This window comes from Ictalurus furcatus, chromosome 5, assembly GCF_023375685.1.
Source record: "Ictalurus furcatus strain D&B chromosome 5, Billie_1.0, whole genome shotgun sequence".
Lineage (NCBI taxonomy): Eukaryota > Metazoa > Chordata > Actinopteri > Siluriformes > Ictaluridae > Ictalurus > Ictalurus furcatus.
Window position 1 is genome coordinate 28,039,720 of NC_071259.1, and position 26,397 is coordinate 28,066,116.

The window sequence follows — 26,397 nt, forward strand, 5'->3', positions numbered from 1 at the left end:
TTCGCGTTGTTGTTTTTGTTCTGGTTTAACGTGAGCAATTCCTCTCGATGAACAAGGGCACAGTATCACCACTCTACTGATAAAAATCTCAGTAATTGTGCTCTTTCCTTTATGGTGCCATTGAGATGTCAGAGTGAGGAATAGTTCAGACTGGGCTAATTGCTCTGAGAATCATGGTCAAGACAGTTTTCAGAGAGATCACAACATCATTGTACATGTCTCTTCCTGTAGTTAGTGGCTCTAACACCTACTTCTTTTTTTTCCATTCTGTGTCCTGCTCACTAATTTTCTTCACATGTAGGCCTGATTTTCATCTCCGTGAATTTTAAAGAGTACTGCCAGCCCGTCCAGGAGGACCACTCGATGCCGTCTGCATAGGACGAGTGCTGGCCGCGCAGGTACTGTCCATTCAGGTTGGACATGTGGCAGTTCCGGTACCACCAGGCTCCATGGTAGAAGGAGGCACAGTTGTTCTCTGAGTGATCATTGTCCTTGTCCTTTGTAGTGAACTTCATGCCACTGTGTTTGAGCAATGAGTCACCTAAAGTGAGTGAAATAAAGGAAGCAATGTGAAAAAGGATTAATGTAGAAGGACTTTTCAGACATACTTATAAAACTGTCAATGACAACACGTTTGGCTGCTACTGTTGTTTTGAGGGCAAATTTACCTTGGAGGCAGAAGGAACTTTATTGGAATTTCAAACAGCCATTAGGTTTAGCTGATTATTCACCCACTAGCTAGTGAAAATCCTTGCAGTGCTCTTTGCTGTCTTGGCTTGCTAGCTGATTCATAAGTGCTGTAAACTTTGATGTATAAATCGTAAGTTCTTCTTTTCAAGCTGTTAGCAAACTCGTTCTCGATGACTAGCATTTAACGTTATTCACTTTTTAGAAGTAGTGTTAAAACTAAGGGCATGTCTCGAACAGCTCCCTAGTTCAGTAGTTCAGAGCACTGATCAGGGAGTCGGCCATTTTAAGGGCTGACTCAATCGCAAAATCCTTCCAGTGCACTTTTTAATCCCAGAATTGAAATCGAGTTATCGTGTCCAAATGTGTAGTGAGCCAGGGTCCTTACCAGTGCCCAAACTTGTGTACACCATATACCGACTCACACCCTAGGGAGCTGATCGAGACATTGCACAGGAAGCTAGCTACCTGTACTACTGTTTAATGCTTTACTAGCATTAGGATGTTAGTTAGTTAGGTAGCTTGCTATTTTAACGAACACTTTTTTGGATTTTGCCAGTAGTATTAATATTTTGTTGGAGAAATGTGAAGGCATAACTGGGTCAATTATTACACAGTTTTTGAAGAGTTCACCCCAATGGTTATTAACAAAGAAATTTGTTCTGCCTCTGCCTTTAGAACTAAACTGATTGCTAATTACTGATTACAATGGCAAATTTCTATGTCATTTAATCTGCTCTGAAACCAAAGAAGCTAATGTTGCACATTAACTTCTTTGGTTTCAGAGCAGATTAAATGACATAGCATTTAGCCATTGTAATTTACACTTTTAATATCCATTAATTAAGTGAGATTAATCGCTGGTATTGGATTTGCATTTACATTTGATTCATTGAACCCCTTTTCTCCTATGTGAGACAGAATACAAACCAAGCTTATAGATGTTAAATAATCCAGTATGCAATTGGATCAATATGCAAGTTTTAATTATGCTAGTTTATAATAAGATCTGTCTCTGTCTCTCTTTTTCTCGCTTCATGAGCTTGGCTATTTAGTACAATTGGATTCCTATTATTGCGAAGTATTAAAGTCATAAGGTGGTTGGCCATTTTTTTTTTTAATAGGTTATCAGACTTAGAGCTGAAGCTGATGAAGATGTAGTCTCACGAGCCATGTGTCTAGCTGTCTGTCAAGAGTCTGGTAAGTTTCATCACTAATCATGGCCAAGAACCACCTACTTTCAAGAAGAAGTGGTTGTTTGACCGATACTGCAAACAATTATTGACTTTGTCCTTAACCTTTCAGCAAGAGAAAGGGAGCTATAGCTAGAAAAGCTAGAACGTGGGATGTGGAATGGAGAGAATCAAGCTCACATTAGTACGTCTCATTACATTCCATTATGAAATTTAATTACTTATAATAACTGGGACTGATTCAACAGTACAGAATGTAATTCATCATGTCAAAGCTCATCATTTTAATAAGGGCTTTACCTTGTACTTAATCCACTAAAATATTATTCTCTAGCTTAGAAAATGTTTAAATTATGCACATATGAAGAAGAAAGGAGACGAGCAGAGAATGGAAAAGAGGAGGAGAGAATGGAAGAGAACAGAAAAGAGGAGAAAGATTGGAAGAGAAGAGAAGAGAACAGAGGAGAGGAGAAGAGATGCACAAAGAAGACGAGAAGAGAAAAGAATGGGGAAGAAGAGAGGAGAAGTACAAAGGAGATGAGAAGAGAATGGAATTGAAGAGAAGAGTAGAGAAGAAAAGAACAAAGAAGACGAGAAGAGAAGAACAAAGGAGATAGGAAGAGAAGAGAAGAACAAAAAGGATGAGAAGAACAAAGGAGACAAGAAGAGAAGAACAAAGGTGATGAGAAGAAAAGAACAAAGGAGATGAGAAGAGAAGAAAAAAGTAGATAAGAAGAGATGAACAAAAAAGATGAGAAAAACAAAGGCGATGAGAACAAAATAACAAAGGCGATGAGAAGAAAAAAACGAAGGAGATGAGAAGAGAAGAAAAAAGGAGATAGGAAGAGAAGAGAATAAGAAAAAAGATGAGAAGAACAAAGGGGATAAGAAGAGAAGCACAAAGGAGATGAGAAGAAAAGAAGAAAGGAGATGAGAAGAAAAAAAGAAAGGAGATAAGAAGAGAAGAACAAAGTAGATAAGAAGAGAAGAACAAATGAGGAAAGGAGAAGAGAAGAGTTAAGTTTAATTTGGCATAACAGGTGAATTTGCTGTTTCGTAGCAGTGTGATGGACTGCATGTCAGGTAAATGTAACGTTGCTGTGCTCAGTGTAATAGAATTCGATGGCAGTTGATGATATCAGCCTTTACTGCAGACATATGAATCACACCAGACCTTTTACAGAAATAAAGGCGATATCCTATCATAAAGCAGAGATGCTCTCATAAATCTCAGTTTCTTCTTTGCTTTATTCAGTGTGGCTTGTTTAAAATGTCCTAATATCCATGACATGTCCGTTCCAGTCACCATCTATAACTAACATCTTGGTGTACTGAAACGAAATTGTGGGAAATTGAAATAATCCATACTCCAACCCTGGGAATGCTCATTTTCTGGTCATGACATCAAATTCACATCAAAACACCGTGGAGCTATGAAATGAAAATTAAGCCTACTGATAATTTTGGATTCTGACCACGTGTGAGAGCACAGTACTGCTTTCTATTCTCAGAATATCGTATTTTCAGAGTTATTTCAACATTATAGAACATTATGAAGCGTAACAAACGGCTGATTATGTACAAGCTAATGCCGGAATTTTCCTAATACGTGCACAGAGTCAATTGTTTTCCCGAAACATTTCAGGCTCCAGAGCTGCAGCAGCTAAATGACAAAAACACCTGATTACACCACACATTTAAAATCAAAAGTCTTGGGACAGACCCACCTACAATAAAATGATTATGAGCTATTACGCACACAAATTTATAAATAGACCAGCACAGAATAATGTGTTTTATTACTTCCATAACAACGTTTGTATGAGTGCACACACACACACACACACACACACATATATATATATATATATATACACACACACATTACAAGAAGTGTGCACTCATACAAACGTTGTTATGTAAGTAATAATAAGGTGGTGTGGTGTGGCCCAATGTGAATTACTCCTACCACCATGAAGCTGGTTATTTTCTCACAATGACTCAAACTGTTTTATTCTTCTTATACCACAGTGATCATCCAATGAAAATTCACACATCATTAATAACCCAGCATGTCATGTTACCAAGGAACTGAGAAGTGTTCTGTCCTGAAGACGTTCCAGTGGTGGAAAACCACCGACTGTTACGTTACCTTAATTTTAAGGTGGTAGAAAGGGTGGTCAAAGCACTCAAAGATATTTGCTTTAAAATGGCCGTTCTAATAGTTGGCCCATGAGTTGTCTACACTGGAGGTCTGTTAAGTAAACTGTAAAGTATTATCATGTCTTATTGCTTCAGGCAGCTGCAGAAACCTGACTGGCCGCCACAGAATTACTCCCGTACAAGAAGCAATGAAGGGAGCCATGTGGTTCCTGAGGGAAAGCCTAAGGGGATTATAGCAAAACAACTGAATTAAACTTTAGGTTGCCATCCACTGGCCTCGTATTTTTTCATTTCACATTTCAGTGGTAGCTACAGACCACAGAATTACTTGACACAAAATGCTTTAAGAAAAGACTTGAATAATACGTGTATTCGGCTGGGAAAACCCATTGGCTGCTGCTGTGGCTGAATTCTGTCAAACAGCCAATAATTACAACAATAAAAAATGGATAGAATTGGCTTTTGAGCGTGACCAGAGTTTAAAAGCTAGGATTGTTCTTATGATTGAGATACATGCAAAAGAGACAACAGATTTCAGTGCAAGGAAGTCTGTAGTTTTTCAGTAGAAAATGTCAATGTGAAGGATTTTCCCAGGCTGCTACACTTTTAAATAGCGATGCTATGACATTTTGTTAAACCCAGGGACTATATTTTTGCTTCCTATCACATTGTTTAGTGAATTTGTCCATCTCAGTTCATGGAAGTATGACAGCCAATGAGACAGTAGCTGCTAAGTTTCTGATTTGGGTGGCCATTAAGTGTACAATCAGAAAGTGTCTTAGTGGAGCATCTGGGGCTGAGGCTAATTAAGATAACACAAAGCGCATAAGGGTGATTTGTTTACAAAGTATAAAAAACAAAAACAAACCATGAACATCATTAACTGCATGGCTTGTTGCCATTTCATCAATTTTTGAATTTTAGACAAGCTTCGGAGGAAACATTTACGAGATTAGGAGTGTGTGTGTGAAACTTGACAGCTCTTCGGCCATGGTATGCATCCAGAGTTAAAGCAGGACTTGTTCATAACCATAGTTTACATATGTCTCATATATTTTATATCTAGTTACATTGCAATGTCGGAATACGGACATTGAAATGTCTCTGTAACAACATAAATCACATAAACTGGCTCAGCAGAAAGACCGGCAGGTTTTCTACGGGCACTCTGCCTCTCATGTTGTTTTTTTTTTCTCGTCATCTGATAGATCTAGTGATGAAAAAGTGCTTGACATCACTCAACTCTTTTATGAAAATTTTCAACTTTTATGACAAGGGAAAAAAATAAAGCGCTGGCTGCAGGGCTTTTTAAAGGACACTGCATTCCGCCTGCCTTGTGGACACTTCCTGTATTTGTAAAACATTTATTTGATAAAAAATGAAATAATAATAATAAAAAAAAAAACGAGCAAGTGAGCACCCTAAAGCATTCACCCCACTAGGAATCACTGCAGTATGTTGTGCTGCAGAAACCTGAAAGTCTGCTGGTTAATTAGAGCAGAGTGGAAACCACTTTTTTTTCTCTCTTCCTGATTTATATTTATAACGTGTTTGTTTGTCTCCCATAATTAGCAAACTGTCCACCTTTACGGCATGCCATAGACGTGTCACACTGCCTCATTATCGCTGCTCCTCCCGTTGAGTCCGACCTGGTGAGGAGGCCAGAGGCAGAGGACAGGAACTTGGGACAGATTGATTGCAGAAAACCAATTAACGCTTGACAGAGCACCTGGGGGCAGCATAGGTAAAGGTTCTCTGCCACACTGAGATAAGCAGCACATATACTTCATTTTTTTTTTTTTTTTCAGTATTTACAGGATGGGAAGCTTTAAACATGTGTGGTAATCTTCATGACAGTTCCTATACTTAGGGTCTGATTTGTGTCTGATTTATATCTCCTCAGACTTCTGTTCTCTCTGGAGTCCAGTAACCAACTTTACTAAAACTTTACACCGGGTCTTTTAAGGGTAACACAAAGGAGATCCTGCATATATAGGTACTGACGTTTGTGCACACACTGCTCACCTTTTCCTGCAGTAAGAGAAATATGATTCCAAAAGGCCTCAGGCTAAGTAAAACCACCTACTGTTTGAAATTCACTGAACAGATTTTGTTTGAACGGTAAATAATATATTATTCTGAAATCCATTTCAGCACATTCCTTTCCCTTATGAAAAAGAAGTGCATTCAAGTATAGCACAAGTTTATCAAATTGTCTACTAGTAATGTACACATGGAGCGAAGTACACTAAATGTGTAGCAGGAGAAGTAGACATATTTGAAGTAATCATATGCTATCTTGTTTATATTCACGCATTTCTAAATATACCTAAAGATAGGTACACAACGTATGAAGTAAACAATTAGTTTAGTTTAGACATACTAGTATTAATTAGGTTATGAAATGTAGTTCTAGGTATACTGCATACTCGTATTTATGTATATTATTATAAGCTAGTATACAGTACATTATGCTTAAAATACAATGTTTTCGTAAATTATTGAACAGATCTTAAATCCTATTTTCTCACATTCTCATTTGCTTGAGTTTACTGTGCAGCAAAATAGTTGTCTAAATACGCCTGACTTGATTCATGACACTAAACAGTGCCCGAAAGACAAAACTATCATTGCACATGTCAGAATTCATTCAAATCTTTGGTTCTAACCAGTTAGAGGTTTCCCCAGGTAGTGCAAGTGTTTAGTCTGTGGTTGGATGATCTTACAGGATGATGCCACATTAAGGAAGTATACGTTTTAATGGGTTTTCATGTAATAAATTATGATATCTAAACGTAAATTATGGGGTTTTTTTTTTTTTTTTTTTTTTTTTTTAAATTAGGGTACAGGAAAGGTTGGTCTTAGCTTCAGAGAGAAAAAAAAACTGGCTAGCATGTTGTACAGTTCTGTAGTGCAGCAGGAATCTTTACAATACCACTCCATAAAACATTTCAGTATAATACACCTCTGAAAGCTTCCTTTACTTCTCCATAAATCTAAAAGATTCAGCCTGAGATACAGCCATACCTGCTGAATACTAAAGTTGTCCAGATAAAGGAAGAACCTACCGGCGGTTCCTGAGTAGTCCGCTACGCTCAATGGGTAGGCGTCCTCATCTGGGTCAACGGAGAACAATCCCACGCTAAAGGATCCATACTGCGCGAAGGAAGTGCTGTTCTCAAAGTCCTCCAGGTCAATCCTCAGCTCATAATTAGCCTGAATGGTCAGAGCATGAATCCGCTTCAGGCCTGAAAAGCAAGAGTGAGATGGTGCTGAGTCAGACGACAGAACCTAAATAATAAAAAGTTGCAAGTAACTGAATACAATTTAGATGATGGTGCCGGGCAGTAAACATGAACTTCCATGAGAACCATCATCATATAGAATTCAGTTCCTACCCCAGTGAATCCAATCAATAAATGTCTTCGTACAACTTTGTTTAGTAGAATTAGATATTCAGGTTCATAACCTTAGTCAATCCTACATTCATTAAAAAACAAACAAACAAACAAAAATGTTAAATCTAGAACCCTAAATCTGGATTTCTCACTGATTTGTCATTGTAGACCTACTATATAATCCATCCATCCATCCATTTTCTGTACCGCTTATCCTACAGGGTCACGGGGAACCTGGAGCCTATCCCAGGGAGCATCGGGCACAAGGCAGGGTACACCCTGGACAGGGTGCCAATCCATCACAGGGCACAATCACATACACACTCACACACCCATTCATACACTACGGACACTTTGGACATGTCAATCAGCCTACAATGTATGTCTTTGGTCTGGGGGAGGAAACCAGAGTACCCGAAGGAGGCCCCCGCAGCACGGGGAGAACATGCAAGTTCCACACATACAGGGCAGCGGCGGGAATCGAACCCACAACTCTGGAGGTGTGAGGCGAACGTGCAAACTAACATGGGGGCGTGTTCAGTGTTAAGTGTGTGCAGTGAAAGTTTAATATCAAAATTCCGCACATCAGTATTCAGACCTCGGGTGTAACTCAGGAATTAAGCAAATTTCAGAAATTGCATGAAAGTTACAGGCACGGGTTGGCGTTTGAGTAAAAAAGAGGTGTGTCTCAGTTACATGAACTTAAGTGCATTTTTCCTGCGTGATACTGATTCATGTTAGGAGCAGTAATAAATTAAGAGACAATGACTATGTTTACACGGACAGCAGTAATCTAATTATTGACCTTATTCTGAGTAAGACAATATTGTGATTAAGGTGTTTACATGAGTCGCTTTTAGAATACTCCTTTCATGTTCCTGTTTTAAATGTTATAGAACATGGAGCAATTAACAGTACACGTCATTACGTCACCGCGCCACGCCGTCTGACGTTCCCTCCAGAATTTCACATATCGACATACAGTTCGTCTTCGTTATGGTACCGTATACAGTTTTGGGTGTTTTTATTTAAATTTTTTACGAAGGCTTCGAGTGCGGTTAATTATTTGTCATGCTCTAAGTACAAATAGACGACTGTTTGAAGCCGTGGACTGCGTCCAAAACCGCATACTTACCATCTATATAGTAGCCGAAATACATGTATTTCTCCTACTACAGGCCTATAGTAGTCAAGTACGCGGTTTCGGACGCAGCCGTGCTCTCTTGTTTGCCGTAAAACGGTTGAGCACTGCCGTGTGTGTACGTGTCCTGTCACAAAATGCGGTGAAAACTCTGACACCACGTTAATAGTGTGATTAAGGTGTTTACATGTCTGTAATACACGTCGATAATGCGACTAAAACAGGAGTACTCCACACGTCTTAATTCCATTTGTGTTTACTTCGAGTATGACCTTAATTGGATTAAGGTAATTAAAAATTGCTGTTTACATAATAGTTTCTTAATCAGAGTATCGTCTTAATCGGGTTAATAGTGGATTATTGTTGTCCATGTAAACACACTGACTGACAGTCTGACAGTTTGTTGTAACCGCAACACTGAAATTCAAAACAAAAAGAGAGAATGTTATTTGAGGACAATATTACACACAAAAATATGAAACCATTAATGAATAAATAGTATTGCCCCTTTATAGTGCACACATTATTTATTATTATTATTAATATTTGCACAGACGACAAGGAGGAGAGAGCATCTTCATTGACACATTCCTTATTTTGAGGGCAGAATTATTTATGGATAAAATTATGAAGAACACGTAAAGTGAGCTGTAAGCATAGCAGGTCAGCTTATCCTTAAAAAGCCTCAGAAAATAGAAGAACATGACATCTCATGCACACGTTACAATTTCATGACTTTTAATTCAGTATCTTGCAGCTTGTTGTGTTGTGTGCACATGACATAAAAATGAAAAATAATGTTTTGGATGTGCTATTTTGTTTTGTTCTATTTTAAGTTGCACAATAATGATGGTGGAAGCCACGTCAAATTAAACCGATTTTGCACTGGAAACGTGACAGCAAGGACTGTTTGTGTAATTACGATATGTATTTTCTAGAACTATTATATGCAATGTCTCAAATAAACCCGGTCAACTCAAATAAGTGTGATTAGACAGTCATGTAATAATTATGACAGGTCTAGTGATAACTAGTTTACAATATACAGCTTTGTCTTCTATTTAACAAGCACATTGTTGTTGTGTACAACTTCAGCGTACAACTCTAGTACTTTGTAATAATTGGATACATTTAAATATGGACAGTTTTTTAACCTTCACTCAAGTGCAACTGCCTCAATACAGACTTTCACTTTCATTTTTAATTGGGTAACATTTTGACACAATAAGTTTTTTTTTTCTGTATTTTTTAACTTTTAGATGAAAAAGTTGCCAGATGAACTTTACATTAGCATTGCTAAACTGTTTGCGCCCATTTTCAGCGGGTAAAAAAAAAAAAAAGGCTAGAAAACTATACTCACTGAGTCAAAATCTTAACCAATTAAAACCGAATGTTCAAGAAGCACTGAAGGGAAGCATTAAGCTAGATGAAGGCTAGATGTACAAAGCTGTTTGCACCCGTTTTCAGACATAATTAGGCAAATGCTGCATGTTTTGTAGGAAATTGGCAATTTAAAACGGGAAGTGAATACTTATTTCCGCTCGATGTACTAAACGTTTAACTTTTAGGAAAATTATCCCATAGCAGGTTTTGTGTGTGATTTTGTGCGCCTCCCAAAAGCAGGTGCAAACCAGCGCCTTGCTCGGAGCTGTGTATGCAGTACTGGCAGGTGCATGTTTTTTTTTTTTTTCAGGCTACTTTGAAACTGTCAATGCAGATATTCACTCATGCATACGTTTATTTATGATTAAAAATGGACTATTTAAGGACATCTGTGACAAAAAAAAAAAAAAAACTATCTAGGGAAACTGCGTCTATTTCAATTCGATGAAATTTTATTTGTGTAGCGCTTTTAACAATGGACATTGTCGGAAAGCAGCTTTACTTAAATCCGGATATAAACTCATCATTTAAATTGTGCAATAATGAGCAAGCCAGAGGCGACGGTTGCAAGGAAAAACTCCCTGAGACCTGAGATGAGAAAGAAACCTTGAGAGGAACCAGACTCAAAAGGGAACCCATCCACATTTGTGTGATACTGGATAGTGGGATTATAAATCATTCAACTTGTATAACTGTATACTATGTTAATGTGTTAAAAAGAGCATGATTATGAGCATCACTAGAGTTTTATGTGTACGTTTCTGGTATCAAACTCAATTTATGTGAGTGTAAACTGTTCTTAGCTATTGCTGTCTTAAAGCTATCCAAGAAAGAACATCCACAACCATACTGATTGTCCATTAATACTTATATGATTGTCCACTGGGGGGCACGGTGGATTAGTGGTTATTACATTTGTTCGCAGCTCCAGGGTACATTGGGGGTTCGAATCCCACCTCTCTGTGTGCACAGAGTTTGCATGTTCTCCCTTTGCTCTGGGGGTTTCCTCCGGGTACTCCAGTTTCGTCCCCCAGTCCAAAGACATGAGTTGTAGAGGTTGATTGGAATTCCCAAATTATGTCCACAATGTGATAATGTGTGTGCAATTGTTCTCTGCGATGTGTTGGGTGTCCCCTGCCTTGTGCCCTGAGTTCCCTAGGATAGGTTCCAGGCTCCCCAAGACCCCGGTACGGATTATATTACGGTTTATTACATCAAGAAAAAGTTTTACAGTTTAATTAGCACTTAAAAAGGAACCTCGTTCATCACAAATCTTTTCATTAAAGCCAATTAGTAATTAGAAGTGGAATATCAGCATTCATACTCTCTACACTGTTTACTTACAGTTCTGACATAAGCCTTTGTTTAATAAGAACTTCATTTAAATACGGTATCTTCATTACCTAACTTGTATTAAATCCTTAGCTGTTTGACAGCTCTACGGCTAAACTTTCCCCAGCATTTCATGGCGGCTTTTAAACCGCAATCTGACCCTGAGTGTCTAAGTTAAGAGCATGCTCAGCGAAGCAACACTCCAAAGGACTCAACTCAGCTCTCTGACATCAAGACATCCAACTTCAGTACTTATTTTTTCATTGAATATTCCCAACTCTGGCTTCAGAGAGCAAGCATGGAGTGTACACATGAATTCTCCAGGAAGACCAGGTACTTGTGTGTGCTGGCATCCGCGGGGGAAGCAGAGGTGCGGCTGCCGTCCGCCAGAAAAGGGATGGAGCTGGAGCCATCCACCCGGAAGTCCAGTGCCATCGCCCGGTGTTGTGGGGGATCACGTTCCAGAGGGCTGAGGACAAGATGACAGCGTGTCTGGGGACCGAAGTGTTTAATTTTTCTCTCTCATCTCTCTTCATCTTGCTGTCTCTCCTGCTCGCTCCTTCTCTCTCCCCTCTTCCTTCCCTCGTCTCTCCTTTCACTCCCAGGATTTGGGGCCGGCCAGCCGAAGGACGCAGCCGAAGGACGAACGCCCTCCTGAAAGGGTGGGAGTGGGTGTAGGAGTGACGAGGAGGAGGGAGGAGCCAGGCTGTGATCACTCACGCCTGGCACTGAGTCGTCTAATCAGTGAGAAAGAGTGATAAAGGACCGTCTAGAAACGCCAAAGGGGGGGGAGAGAGACACATGTGCACTTTGAATTCTGTTCGTGTGCTTTATGTTATATTTGAGTTTTGTTTATTATTAAACTTTATGTTTTCGTTCCTGCCTCCTCCTTGCCCGTCTGTGAAGTTACACAGGGATTTTTAATTGGGGTTCTTTAGGGGCTCTTAAATGGTTTTGGGGGCTAATTTGGGAATTTTGGCGGCTCTTAAATGGTTGTTCACAGCACTATACAGTAATATGGGATGGGATATTTTTTTTTATTGGACACTGACTATCCCATAACCCATTATATACAATTATACTATTACAGTATATAACGAAGCACGCTTGGAAAATGTAAAGTCTTAAGACATTTACTGGTATTAGCAGTGCTGCAGTTTGAAATAGGTATTTCTGGTTACTTGCATTTGGAAACCCATTAACACATCATTTCATCTGCAACATCAACAAGATTAGACATAGTATGTCTTCAAATTATCTTAGCTTGGAATGAGTGTTTTATCCAGACAAGGTTTTAAGAGTGATATTAAGTAGTTCTTAGATGAAACTTTTTTTATTGAAAAGTCCTTGAAAAGTGGCATTTTTCTATGCTTTCTCTTGTCAAATGCAGAAGTTGAAGCTAAATAAGCCTCTATACAGTATGTATGTCATGGTTTCCTCCTTCATGTCCCGGTTCCCATGCTTGCAGATGCCATGTACTCGTGCTTGTTTTGGCTTTTTGTCCTAGTCCTGTCTCTGCCCTGTCCTTTCATCGGTTTGTTGGCTACTTGTGTTCACCTGTTCTGTGTTAGTCCTTGAGAAGTTTTTGTCTATGGAAGTCCTGCTGTTTGTTTTTAGCGTTGTGAAGCCTTATCATACTTTTCATATCGTTAGGTCAGAGTCTAGCTTTCTTGCTTGTTCTATTTTCCCTCGCCTCTTGTTTGACTCTGGTAATCCGTTTTGATATATTAAATTGATACTATTTAAAAAACGTTTTACTGCCACAAGTTACAGGGAGGTGTACTTAAACCCAACCAGTGTGACAAAGTGTATATAGTCAATTTAGCTCATTGGAAAACTTGGTATTGACATCTCAGTTGTATTAGACCCAAACAAAAGACCATATTTCATCCAATACAGTCTCATGATCACCATTTCAAGGGTTTACCAGAAGAGCAATTATAGAAAAAGCTAAGGGTAAGCTTTAGTCAGGTTTAATGTTTGTAATTTTACTTGCAACTTGTATTTTGAATGGGGTTGAATGAAATCTCCCTTGTTTTTTAGCGTGATGTTTGTTGCTTGATAATATCAATCGACAAAAACATTATTTAACCACATTCATAAGAGGTTAACCTTGTATCAGCTTTGCTGTATGCATTACAGCATACACATCAACATGTGATTCTAAATAAATGTGCTACAATATGAATGACCAATCAAATGTATCATTTTATAGTTTAACATCATTTTGTCATTTTAGACAATAACATATGACCTAATTTCATTGTACCATGTGCCAGGACACCCTTGATAAATAGATAAATAAAGGTAATGTATTTGAAGATCATACAGGTCTCTTTTGCCCCAAGCGTAGCCAGCCAGAGCACTCATAGCCTCGGGTTTGCCTGAATAAAAGAATACACATCTCCATTGATTTATTATCCAAATGTAGCAAATATTTGAACGGTACACACGTTGCTGATGTTTAAACAGTTCACTTGTTTGGAGGTCTAATTTATTCTCACAAGAATCTCACACTCATATCAGACTGTGTAATAATCTTCTGAATCAAAGCATAATGTTTGGGTGTAATCACAATAATTACAGTTAGGGTATTTAGATTGTATCAGTTGTTCATGCACATTTTCCTAAAGTAAAACACATTTTGCATACATAGTTACACGCGTTACGCTGTGTATGCTGGCATATTTGCCGTATACATTAACCAAGGTTTAGTCAAACATTATATACGTTTTTAAAATTGTAATAAGTAAAAAAATCTCTTGCTCTAAAGATTGCTAAAAAATCATTTTACACTTGTTTAATTTTTTTTTTTTTTTTTTTTTTGGTAAAATAAATCTGTACTGAACAGATCCGTTACCTTTTTTATCCAAAAAAAAATCGTCACTGTGACTATAAAAAGTTAGCGCACCCCTGGTCTACATTACAGGGTGTCAGTTTTAAGGAATAAAACTGTTCTTTTTTAATAAGATGTGTGTACGTGTTTTGCAGAGGAGCAGCGTGACAGTCAGCTCTACTCTCCTTTTCTCTCCATGCAACAAAACAGGGTCATTAATTTTTAATCACAGTCCTCCGTCTGTGTGGCTGCTCGCGGGAGAGCTTTTGGGAAAAGTGTCTCATATGTGGAGGTGTTCCTCTCACTCTGTCACACAATGGCAGGGAGAAGAGAGATGAATAGGGAGAGGAGGAGAGAAAGGTGATAAAAGCTCAGCACACACGCACACACACACACACACACACACACACACACCTTCTCTCTCTCTAGAGGAAAGAGTTTTGTGCCTGTAAGCTCTCAGGTCTTGGTATGGGGTCTCTGAACACCTGGCATGTGACTGACAGACACATTAGCTCTTTGACACACCCACACCTACTACTTTTTTGCCTCAATAAATAACATTATTATTTAAAAACTGCATTTTGTGTTTACTCAGGTTGCCTTTGTTTTATCTTAGATTTTGTTTTCATTTCTGATACAATTTAGTATGAGATATACATAAAAAAAAAGTATGCATTTGTAACAGGAACAACGATTTTAAAAAGTATCATTTTTAACATATTGGTCATGTCATGCAATTCTGAGAGTGTCAGATACTTCGCATCTTATTATTCCGTCAGCCTGTCTATGTAACTTTTTTGACCTGTTTTAACCTCTCCATCTGGTTTCTGCTCTTTCCCTCAAAAAATGTCACATCGTACACATTACCGTTCATCACTGCTTTCACATCCAGCTAACCAAATAGCCTCTCTGGGACCGATAGACATGTGGTGCATCCAGAAGGTAGCACAGACTATGAAATTAATTGCCTTTTGAAAAAAAAAATGTGTGTGTTTTTTTTTTTAATCCTAATACCAGGCTGCAACTAGTTACCTGCAAAACAGAGCTCATATCTCACAGTAAGACACTCGGCATCTGGACCTGTAAACATAAGAATCAGTTCTTGGGTGGATAAGCCGGACACTAAACTAATTTGAGTTTTTTTTTCCGAATCATGTTTGGTAAGTACTGCATGGTCTAAGCTTTCACTTAATTTACATATCACATTTCTCAGCATAAAGTACTGATGAGGTTTGAGAACAGCACCACAGAACATCTGGATTAAAAAAAGAAAAAGACTTCCACTGGAGCAGAAAAAAATTCGAGTATTTTTATTTATTTATTTATTTCCATACTTGGTATCTGCATAAAACTGGAGGACGTTAATTCAAGCGGAGTGTCTTAGTATTATCCAGTGGAGAAAGAGGCGGCTTTAAACAAAAACGAGTGAGGATTAATGATATGCTTTGTGAATACTGAACGAGGTCATGGTTTATTCAGGAAGATCAGGATTGCAGATAGATCACAGATAAAGACCGCATTATAACTACTGATATGTTCACGGTGCATGACAACTGACTGGGGACTGCATTACTGTCGTGCTTTCTCTCTATCTGCTCAAATGGAGTTTCGCTCTTATCAAAATATATACACGAAATAAATGGTATTGAGGAGAAAAGGAGTAAGATCGCAGACGTCTTCCAGGATTATTTATGTAATCCAATGGAATTCATGAAGCATAGCTATGGAGTCAGTGATTTATTAATATTATTATTATTATTTTATTTATTTATTTTTGGTTACAATGGTAAAAATCACAGCCACCCTCGATCAATACCTCCATGTCTCAATGTGTCACATCTTGGACGTAATGGAGGTGAGGACGGATGCAAGTGCAGATAAGAGCTTTTAATAAAGAGAAGCAGGCAGACAAATCCAAATCATGAGACAACAGTGTGGTCAAAAACACGCAATGGGTCAGGCAATCTGCAAACAGGCATAAACGATGCAAGACAAGAATCGCGAACGAGAAACCGGTAACAAGATCACAGAACATGAAAGAAAATGAGGAACAGGGTACAAACGCTTGGTATGGTGATAACACTCAATAATTTGCAAGGAGTGAATGCCTCGAAAGTCCTTTTAAACTGTGGTGTGATTGTGTGTGAGATTGGATGCAGGTATGTGTGATTAGAATGAATGTGAGTGTTCTGGGAATTGTGGTCCATGTTTATAGGCCGCAGTGCAGGATGGGAAATGTAGTCACTGGTTTGCTGTGATATGACACAATGACTCAAAAGCAAGAAGACTCATATATAATGTCAGCTGAGACCTAACATGTTCTGTCGGGGGAAAATTTGTGAATAAAAAGCTCCATGGCTCCAATAAATAAGCAAAATATTACTGTATACATTAAAACAACAAGTCTAATATTTGACTCCATCCATCCATCTCTTCTTCATTCAGTAGTCCAAAAGTCCATCAATGTTTCACAATTTTGCACTTGTTGCTTAGCAGTCATTACTCCCATCCCTGACTACTCCCTGTTTCCCTCTCATTAGCTTGTGTAAATCCTCTGTGTTTCTGTGTATCCTTGTAAAATACCGCAATGCTTTATACCTTCAATGAAACCCGCCTGTGGTTTTGTGTGTCTTGTATCTCCTGTTTCCTCGGTTTACGATTATAGATTTGTTCCACTTTAGCCAATCTACTGTGATCTGACCCTTGCTATGGACACCTTTCTGGTTTTGCCTCAGTAAACTTCACACTGACATATCACTGATAGTCACACTATGCAAACAATAATTCAGACAGACAGGTTTCACTGGGGGCCTCACACCTACAGGGTCGGGGTTCGATTCCCACCATGGCCCTGTGTGTGCGGAGTTTGCATGTTCTCCCCGTGCTGCGGGGGTTTCCTCCGGGTACTCCGGTTTCCTCCCCCAGTCCAAAGACATGCATGGTAGGCTGATTGGCATGTCCAAAGTGTCCATAGTGTATGAATGAGTGTGTGAATGTGTATGTGAGTGTGCCCTGTGATGGATTGGCACCCTGTCCAGGGTGTACCCCGCCTTATTCCCGATGCTCCCTGGGATAGGCTCCAGGTTTCCCGTGACCCTGAAAAGGATAAAGCGGTATAGAAGATGGATGGATGGATGGATGGATAGAGGTTTCACTGGGCAGTTTAACCAAGGTGTCAATATGAAGGTTCAGATTTTATTGTACATGTTTATTAGCTAAACATTTGATGAAAACTGTATGACCTCAGGGCCAATATTAATCATAATTGTCAAATAAAATGTCCTTCAATGACCTTCAAAAACATGCAGGAGAGGCCAAATGACACCTCTTTCTCGTTATACTTTTCTGCTAAATCAATAATCAACAGCCAAGTATTCATTATTAAATTTTTCATTCTTGCATTAGGTGTAATCAGCGTGATTAGCAAGACAAAACCTAATTTCTCTTAAGCTATTACTAATGATCTCTCTAATACCCCACCCCCACTCTGTACCCCCTTGCTGTCTGGCAAAAGATACCAGATTTTCTGGGCCGTTACTGCTAGATTCTGTAACAGCTTCTCACCTTGGGTGGTCAGGCTCCTCAACGCCTGCCAATCACCACAATTATTCACATCCCTTACTTGGACTGTACTCACTGACCGCTGTCTTCTAAACGTTATGCTTACTACAAACTATACACTTCACACTGTATACATGGATATGGTTGGGATGACAATAAAAACCTGCTTGAATTTCATTCTGACTCACGCTGTTCCATCTCAGTCTGAAGGTGTGTTATGGTGTGCAGTATTTTCAATGTTTGTTGTTGTGTTTCGTTTGAGGTGTGCAGGTGTGTTTCATTTGAGGGGTGCATGTGTTTCATTTGAGGTGTGCAGGTATGCTTTGTCTGAGGTGTGCATGTGTTTCATTTGAGGGGTGCATGTGTTTCATTTGAGGTGTGCAGGTATGCTTTGTCAGAGGTGTACATGTGTTTCATTTGAGGGGTGCATGTGTTTCATTTGAGGGGTGCATGTATTTCATTTGAGGTGTGCAGGTATGCTTTGTCTGAGGTGTGCATGTGGGTTTTGTCTGAGCTGTGCAGATATGTTTTGTTTGAGGTGTGTAGGTATGTTTTGTTTGACGTGTGCAGGTATGTTTTGTCTGAGGTGTGCAGGTATGTTTCATTTGAGGTGTGCAGGTATGTTTCGTTTGTGATGTGCAGGTATGTTTTGTCTGAGGTATTTAGGTGTTTTTGTCTGCAGTGTGCATGTATGTTTTGTTTGAGGTGTGCAGGTGTGTTTTATCTGAGGCATGTATGTGTGTTTTATCTGAGGCACGTATGTGTGTTTAGTCTGAGGTGAGTATCTTTGTATATGCCTTAGGTGTTCATTCGTGCACTGTTAGAGCTGTGCAAGTGTCTTTGTTTTAAGGTGTGCAGATGTAAATTTTCCACTAGAATTATCTAATGAATTCTCCCTCCCTCATGTGATTCAGACAACAATGCCAGGGACCGTATATTATGCGTCTAATATATTCAGGCTGTATTAACACGCTCTGCTTGTCACACTTGCACCTCCACATGAGTGACAAAAGATTCTAGCTGCTCTTTGAAAATCCAAGGCTGTGAAATATAAAGGAGTCGTTCAATAGCAGCCAGCTGTTTGAAAGTAAGCAATTGTGAAATGTCATAACACAAAACTTCACAAACACCCTCACACACATAAAAGAAGAGACGGAATAAAACAGACAGCAGGAGATATGCAGAAATGGGGAAGAAGAGAACAGAGAGTAGAAGATGCGTACAGTGAGTAGCCATGCTTTTCAGCAGAGTGTGTTGTGTACATCTCAGGAAGTGGATTTCAGTCGACTAGACAGGAGAGGAGGTAGAGGAGGAGAAACATGATCACACCATGTGCTTCAACAGAAGATAGGAGAGGAGGAGGAGGGGAGGGAGAGAAAGAGAGGGAGAGAGAGAGAGAGAGAGAGAGAGAGAGAGCAAGCACAAGTTCTGGCATCAGAGATCGCTGATATCCTTCCCAGAGAATAAAATTCTCTATTGAATATCATGTTTGTTTATTCAAATGCTCTCCACTCTTTTCCAAATCCCACAAGAATACTCTGGACTGGCTGTTAGTGGGAACAATTATCTGAAGTGTGCAGGTCTGTTTTGTCTGAAGTGTGCAGGTCTGTTTTTTTAAGTGTGCAGCTGTGTTTTGTCTGAAATGTGCAGGTGTGTTTTGTCTGAAGTGTGCAGGTGTGTTTTGCTTACATTGTGCAGGTGTGTTTTGTCTGAAGTGTGCAGGTCTGTTTTTTTAAGTGTGCAGCTGTGTTTTGTCTGAAATGTGCAGGTGTGTTTTGCTTACATTCTGCAGGTGTGTTTTGTCTGAAGTGTGCAGCTGTGTTTTGTCTGAAGTGTGCAGGTGTGTTTTGTTTACATTGTGCAGGTGTGTTTTGTCTGAAGTGTGCAGGTGTGTTTTGTCTGAAATGTGCAGGTGTGTTTTGTCTGAAGTGTTCAGGTGTGTTTTGTCTGAAGTGTGCAGGTGTGTTTTGCTTACATTGTGCAGGTGTGTTTTGTCTGAAGTGTGCACGTGTGTTTTGCTTACATTGTGCAGGTGTGTTTTGTCTGAAGTGTGCAGGTGTGTTTTGTCTGAAGTATTCAGTTGTGTTTTGTCTGAAAACATTATTACATACTGTGTCACTAATGCCAGAACAACACTCACCGCACATTTAAAAACAGTTCATCAAGCAAAAATTATGACGCTAGCTCACATAACATCTGATAAGAGAACGCTACAGCTCACAGCAGAAATACCACCCAAAGTCTCTTTCTCACTTTGTGTTCGAGATCGCAATTATCAACGTCTTCATCAGGAGAGGATAAAGACTATGGCTACATAAAGTCGCCTCATCCAGGCATTCACTTGCTAATTTTGTATAGTCTGTATTAATACACATAATTCGATTTTTCAGCCTAGTTAATTAGCCTTCTGTGCAAGCATACCATGGAACTGCACAGTACATTAGAGCTTTCACTTGGGCTAGCGAAGGAAATGATGATTTCTCCACCCCTGGAATGGATGGCTTATTTCTTCTAGTCACATTCAACCCAGGTTTATTTACATCACTGTAATTGACTTCATCTAAGGCATCTTTATAATCTAAAAATTCACAAACCCATATAACTGACAATAAAGGCAATTTCAAAGACTCGGAGAAGATCTAGTGCATACTCACAGTGCATAATAAAATCACACTGCTGAATGTTGTTGTTTAATCGTACAAGGAGGGTGCGAGGACCACTGATGAGGCGCTACTGGAGATTCAGCTAAGTCGCTAATAAGCGACGAGGTGTCACTTTCAGCACAATATGCTGTGAAGTGCCATCAGCTTCATTAATGCATGAACACTTGTAGCAACTTGGAACTGCTGAAGCAGCTCCGTTACCATTTCATCTACAAGATATTTCAAACATAAAGATATAAACAGAAAGTGATTACATTACATTACATTAATGGCATTTGGCAGACACCCTTATCCAGAACGACTTACATATATCTCATTTATACAACTGAGCAGTTGAGGATTAGGAGCCTTGCTTAAGGGCCCAACAGTGGCAGCTTGGTAGTGCTGGGATTTGAACTCACATCCTTCCGGTCAGATGTCCAACCACTGAGCTACCAAGTGATAAATGATAAGATACATCTCCTTGGATTGGGTTCAATTGGAAACAGAGGCAACAATTCAACAACATCTGACCTTGTCAAGTGGTTTGTCACAGGAGTGTAGATGAATTCAAAGCCTTCTGATTCAGGACTGCCAAGGATTTCAGGATAATGGACCAGGTTTCAGATTACAAGCATTAAAGAATGTCTTTTCATCTTTCCAGATAAGGAAAGATCAGGGACATGTAACGAATCTCCTCCTCAGAATAACTAAAAACTTTTAAACTAACAATGACTCATTAAATAAGAAACCTAAACTAGTCTACCGTAAATGATTAAATTACAGAGCAATATCACGCTTCACTGTTATCTCCAAGATCGTTAAAAAAACCTAACACTTTAGCAGCTATGTGTTTGAGAACTGTTTGTTTGAGAGCTCTGTGTGTGAGTTTTTACAACGACATCCAGTTAGCTCTGTCAAACCTATTGAGTATGTCTATGTGACAGACAACTGGTGTGTAAAAAATACGTCATATTTTTAAACTGATGTGTAAACAGGCTAGCAAAGTGACTCATTTATAACTCTGATACGTAAAATAGTCCTTCTCTACATCAATAGATACTGATTAAAGACTACTAATATCATATTGTATTATGTGAAGGTTTACACTCCTAGTATTATTGTTATTTATTAGCATATAATGTATCATCTAAACTTTATTACATTTATGGCGTTTTTGGCGGACGCCCTTATTCAGAGCGACTTACATTTTATCTCATTTTATACTGAGCAGTTGAGTATTAAGGGGCTTGCTCAAGGTCCCAGCAGTGGCAGGTTGGTAGTGCTGTGGTTTGAATTCACGACCGTCCGATCGGGAGTCCACTGCCTTAACCACTGAGCTACCATTGCCATTATTATTATTATTATTATTATTATTATTATTATTATTATTATTAGTAGTAGTAGTAGTAGTAGTAGTAGTAGTAGTAGTAGTAGTAGTAGTAGTAGTAGTGTTATTAGGGATGCATCAATGCCGATACTGGAAATCAGGTACTGGTCCGATACTGTGCTGATTTGTGTTTGTAAAAAAAATCCTCCAATACTATCTGATAAGTGTAGAGCAATGTGTTCATGCTGAGAAACTATTGTGTGTGAAAGCACTTCAGTTCTGCGAGCACTGAGCACTGTGATACATGCATGTCCTTTCGCCTCACTCCCCAAAGTCTGCTCATGAGTCATGGCACAATTCACAGCACTCTGAGCTCATTACATAAACAAAAACAGTTGAATACAATGTTCCATGGCACCCATGATTGCTGAATACTAGGAAGGTTACTCACTTCAGTATCAGTATCAGTGCCAGTATCGATGAATCGATCAAATATCGTTATTATTATTATTATTATTATAATCTTATGTACAACTACAACTGTCAATCCCTCTCAACCATCCTACAGCTGAGCTGCATCTCTGCTGTGAGTTTGTCTTTGCTGAGGGCAGCGTGGCCTCTACACTCTCTCTTTCTTATCTTCATGACTGTGTACTCTTTATTTTCTCCCCTCCAGCTCATCTCTTTGAACTCATAGGTTAATTGCGTTCAGCTTCTTTGTGTCTTATTGATCAGAGATCAGAGGAGCTCCAGACTCATCATCATAAACAGCAGTCAGATCCTAGAGCTCCACCATCATGCAGAACCATTGGGTTCTTTAGCCCATGGCAGGGAGCGTATTATTGGACATCCAAACAAATACCGGTTAGTTTCGCAGACTTGGGGTCAGTGTCACATGCCAGGCTTCTTTATAACCTGCTGCAGGAAATATCATACAATAGTGACATTCAGTGACAGACCTGTCATTCCACATTATTGGTGCCTTAGTCTTAAGAAAATGTGCACGTGTTTCCCTGGAACTTTGCAGAATAAAAAAGAAACTGGATTCGTCCCTGAAATGGAACCATTTTGCATCAGAATCTGTCAATGTGTGACTTTCTCCATATTGTGGTCCTGATAAAATGGAGGCAACCTTGCAGAAAATTAAAGAAAATACTATTAATCTTGCATATATTAGATGTATCTGATAGTAACAGATAATCAGAAACACACACACACACACACACACACACACACACACACACACACACACACATTTGTGCAAGAAAGTGAAAGGAATATATTTTGTGAAAGAAAGTGAAAGGAATATATCTGTCTTCATGTCTATCCCTGCACACACCACCACGTTTTTCTGCCATGGTGCTACTGTGCATCACAATATTCTATACCAAGTTACTCTTTTCTTAATTATCTACAATACATCAAGGATGGAAATATCAGGCAATTTGTTTTGGGTGTGTCATCAGTAGTCATTTATTCAGTCTGTTGTTCATAATTATTTTTAATTAACGGTAATGGTACCAGCCACGACATGACAGGAAGTTAACAAAACCTGCTTCAGCCTTTAACTTTTAAGGTATGATTGCTGATAATGAACTCCAGCCAATAATTACATTTGGACTGAAGCTAACTTCAGAACATGTAAAATAGAATAACTTTGTAATATGTAGAATGTAATAAAACAATGCCTTACCAAGCCAGTGTTCCCCTGTGATCTTCCCGAAGCCCTCTCGATACTCGGCCCAGTCCCTGTAGAAGTTTACAGAACCATCCTCTCTGCGCTGAAACACCTGAGGGACATAAATAAGGAAGGCAAAAACTTTAGAAATTTTCATCTTTATTTAACGAGGGCAGCCCCACTGTGACATACAGCATTAATAAGCAAATAAATCTGATGTTTGACTATGTACATTTGAAAGAAAAAAAATCTGTTTCAATGAAATGATTACCCAACAAGATATTTATATGTACGTTTTCACTAGAGGCGCTATTTATTATGCATCTAGTGCAATTGTACTGTTTGAACACCAGAAGTCCCAATCTGCACAACCCATAGAGTTAAAATATTTAGAGAGCACGCTGGGCCGGATAGCTCTGGATGACGACACCCTACACATATTATATGATATAGGATTTCATGACAACGTTTTGACCCTTAAAAATAACTCTTCAGTAGCTTTCAAACAACACCAGTTCAAGAAGCGGTCACGGAAGCCGGGCATTTTAGCTGACTTTGGAGCTCTACTACAGGTTAATATTATGCCTTAGATGTTTCAATCAATCATTTCCCCCAGGTAACAGACAGCGTTTATAAATGTATTTATTCATTTTTAAGATATTGTCAATCAGTAGTACATTTTTGCTTACATATTATTTAATATGCGTACAATATTAAATCTCTGTTGATAGCAATTTTTGAATGATTTAGTTTTATACAGACACAATGCACATTGTTTTGAATTGTTTATGATACAGATATAAAAAGTAGTCTTTTCAGTCATAATTTGTTTTCACTCAAATTTTGTTCAAAATATTCTGAGAATCAAATCCAAGCGAATTGTGCAGCCAGTACCGTGTATCTGATCTAATCATGACCGGAGTGTATTTTTACACTTCCAGATTTTACAAATGTGCTGTCATTATCACAAGTAACAAAATGCTCCAAATTTGTATATTAAAACATTCTCAATCTTTTAGTAAATTTTGCAGATTTACAAAAACGTTTCATACTCACATGCTTATGCAAGTAACTGCCTACTAAATATGTTCATTTATGCAGCTAGTGAAACCTACAAAACCTCATAAAAGACAAAACTCAGAGAGCTGAAACCAACAAATTGATGACTAATTGGTAAAAGAGCACCTTGTAAGTGTGGTGTTCACTAAATGATTCAGTAATGCAAATAACCTATTGCGTTTCATTTGTCCTAACTGTACTGCCTGTCTTATTTGCCTTCATTTATTGATATTGATATGAAGTGATAAAGTTTTTACAAATTTTGAATTCTGTTCCTACATTGGTAGCCTATCAAAAAGTTCCCCACTTGTTGCACTGGTCGATTCTTGTAAACCCGAGCGACTTGGGTAGCCTGGTGGTACTCCACTTGGTCATAGAACAATTATGTGACTGTACATACATAACCTTCAGTTCTATGGAGTCTGTATATCAAAGCCATCATGAAGGTGTGTTAAATGGGGCGGCTATGACTCAGGTGGTAGAGCGGGTTGTCCACTAATCGTAGGGTTGGCGGTTTCATTCCCGGCCCACATGACCCCACATACCGAAGTGTCCTTGGGCAAGACGCTGAACCCCAAGTTGCTCCCGAAGGCAAGTTAGCGTCTTGCATGGCAGCTCTGCTACTATTGGTGTGTGAGTGTGTGTGTGAATAGGTGAATGAGACACAGCGTAAAGCGCTTTGGATAAAAGCGCTATATAAGTGCAGACCATTTACCAAACCTCCTGACAGTGCACCTCACGAGATAATAACAGATAGCACCGATAAATAATGCCGTACTTTATTAAGAAAGAGAATCATTCAAAGTGAGTCAAGATGAGAATTCATCAAGGTGCTGATCGTGTTCTTTATTGAGGATTACAATTGCTCACAGTCCTGATACTGTACTCTATTGAGGATGAGAATCATTCAGTGCTTTAATACTCTTCATTATTGAGGATAAGAATCAGATACTGCACGGCTACCAATAATGCACCAATACAATTCACCAACTCTCTTTGCAAACAAACAGATGACTCACTGTCCAGTCTGATTGGTCAAATCTAAAGCTGTGCTTTTTTTTTTTTTTTCTTGCATCACTAGCTATACAGCTTTTTCAACACAATAAACAGGACTTTGACCTTGCCTACTGATGAAAAGTAATGCTGGCTGCACCACAAGAAAAATGAAATACTGCTTACCGTTTGATGAAAGTAATACAGAGCATCTAAAGGAGCATCTATTTTAATGCTCCATCAGCCCTCTCTCCTGTTCCTTCCATGAAAAAATGCTGAAAAGCAATTAAGCCAATGTGAGCCAGCTTTGGGCCTCTCTCTCATTGCAATGTCATTTAGCCATATTATCACTACCCTTACCCTTACTGAAGTTAATAAGAGAGAAAATGTAGCTTATTATAGAGGAGACTGCAAATCCAACATCCTCTAAAAAGAATAGTTTCACCTCCTGAAACTAACCAAGAGCTGACACTGTATACTTCTTCCAAAAATGCTAAATAAACATCTCCTGACAGAAAACACCACCATATTGATCATTAAACTCAAACGCAAAATAATAACGCATTTAATAACTGGTTTATGAATAGACTTAGATTATATGAAATATCCACCATACATATCCCTGTGAATTGGTGTTACTATAGAAACGATTACATATTACAACAAGCCCATTGATATATAGCTGTGATTTGAATTAAAGCCAGCATTACCATCAGAGTTGCTGTTATAGAAATCTGACATCGTCTGATGAATCAGATTCGAGAATTCAGAAAGATTACGTAGATCTAAAAATAGAAGGAATTCTCCGAATGGTATAGGAAGCTTCTTTTCAACAAGACATTACTGATCAATAAGAAACAATAATGCAAGGATACATCACTTCATTCAGAAATATTTGCCCAGTGAGCTGTAAATTATAAGTGCTACTAGTCATTTGTGAGGGTGTGAAGGTAAGACCTGGGCAGAATTCAAAGCATAATTTAGGCAATAATCGACTGTTG

General features: G+C 38.8%; 1 protein-coding gene across 1 annotated transcript in view; it reads right to left on the reverse strand.

Annotated features, from left to right (window-relative positions):
• Positions 1-281: 281 nt before the first annotated feature.
• LOC128608124 (fibrinogen C domain-containing protein 1-like) overlaps positions 282-26,397 on the reverse strand; it is a 94,633-nt gene continuing 68,517 nt past the window's right edge. The window contains exons 5-7 of the mRNA XM_053625583.1: positions 23,360-23,456; positions 7,112-7,291; positions 282-541 (exon numbers count right to left, since the gene is read on the reverse strand). Coding sequence (XP_053481558.1) covers positions 282-541; positions 7,112-7,291; positions 23,360-23,456 — 537 coding nt within the window. The remainder of the gene's footprint in view (positions 542-7,111; positions 7,292-23,359; positions 23,457-26,397) is intronic.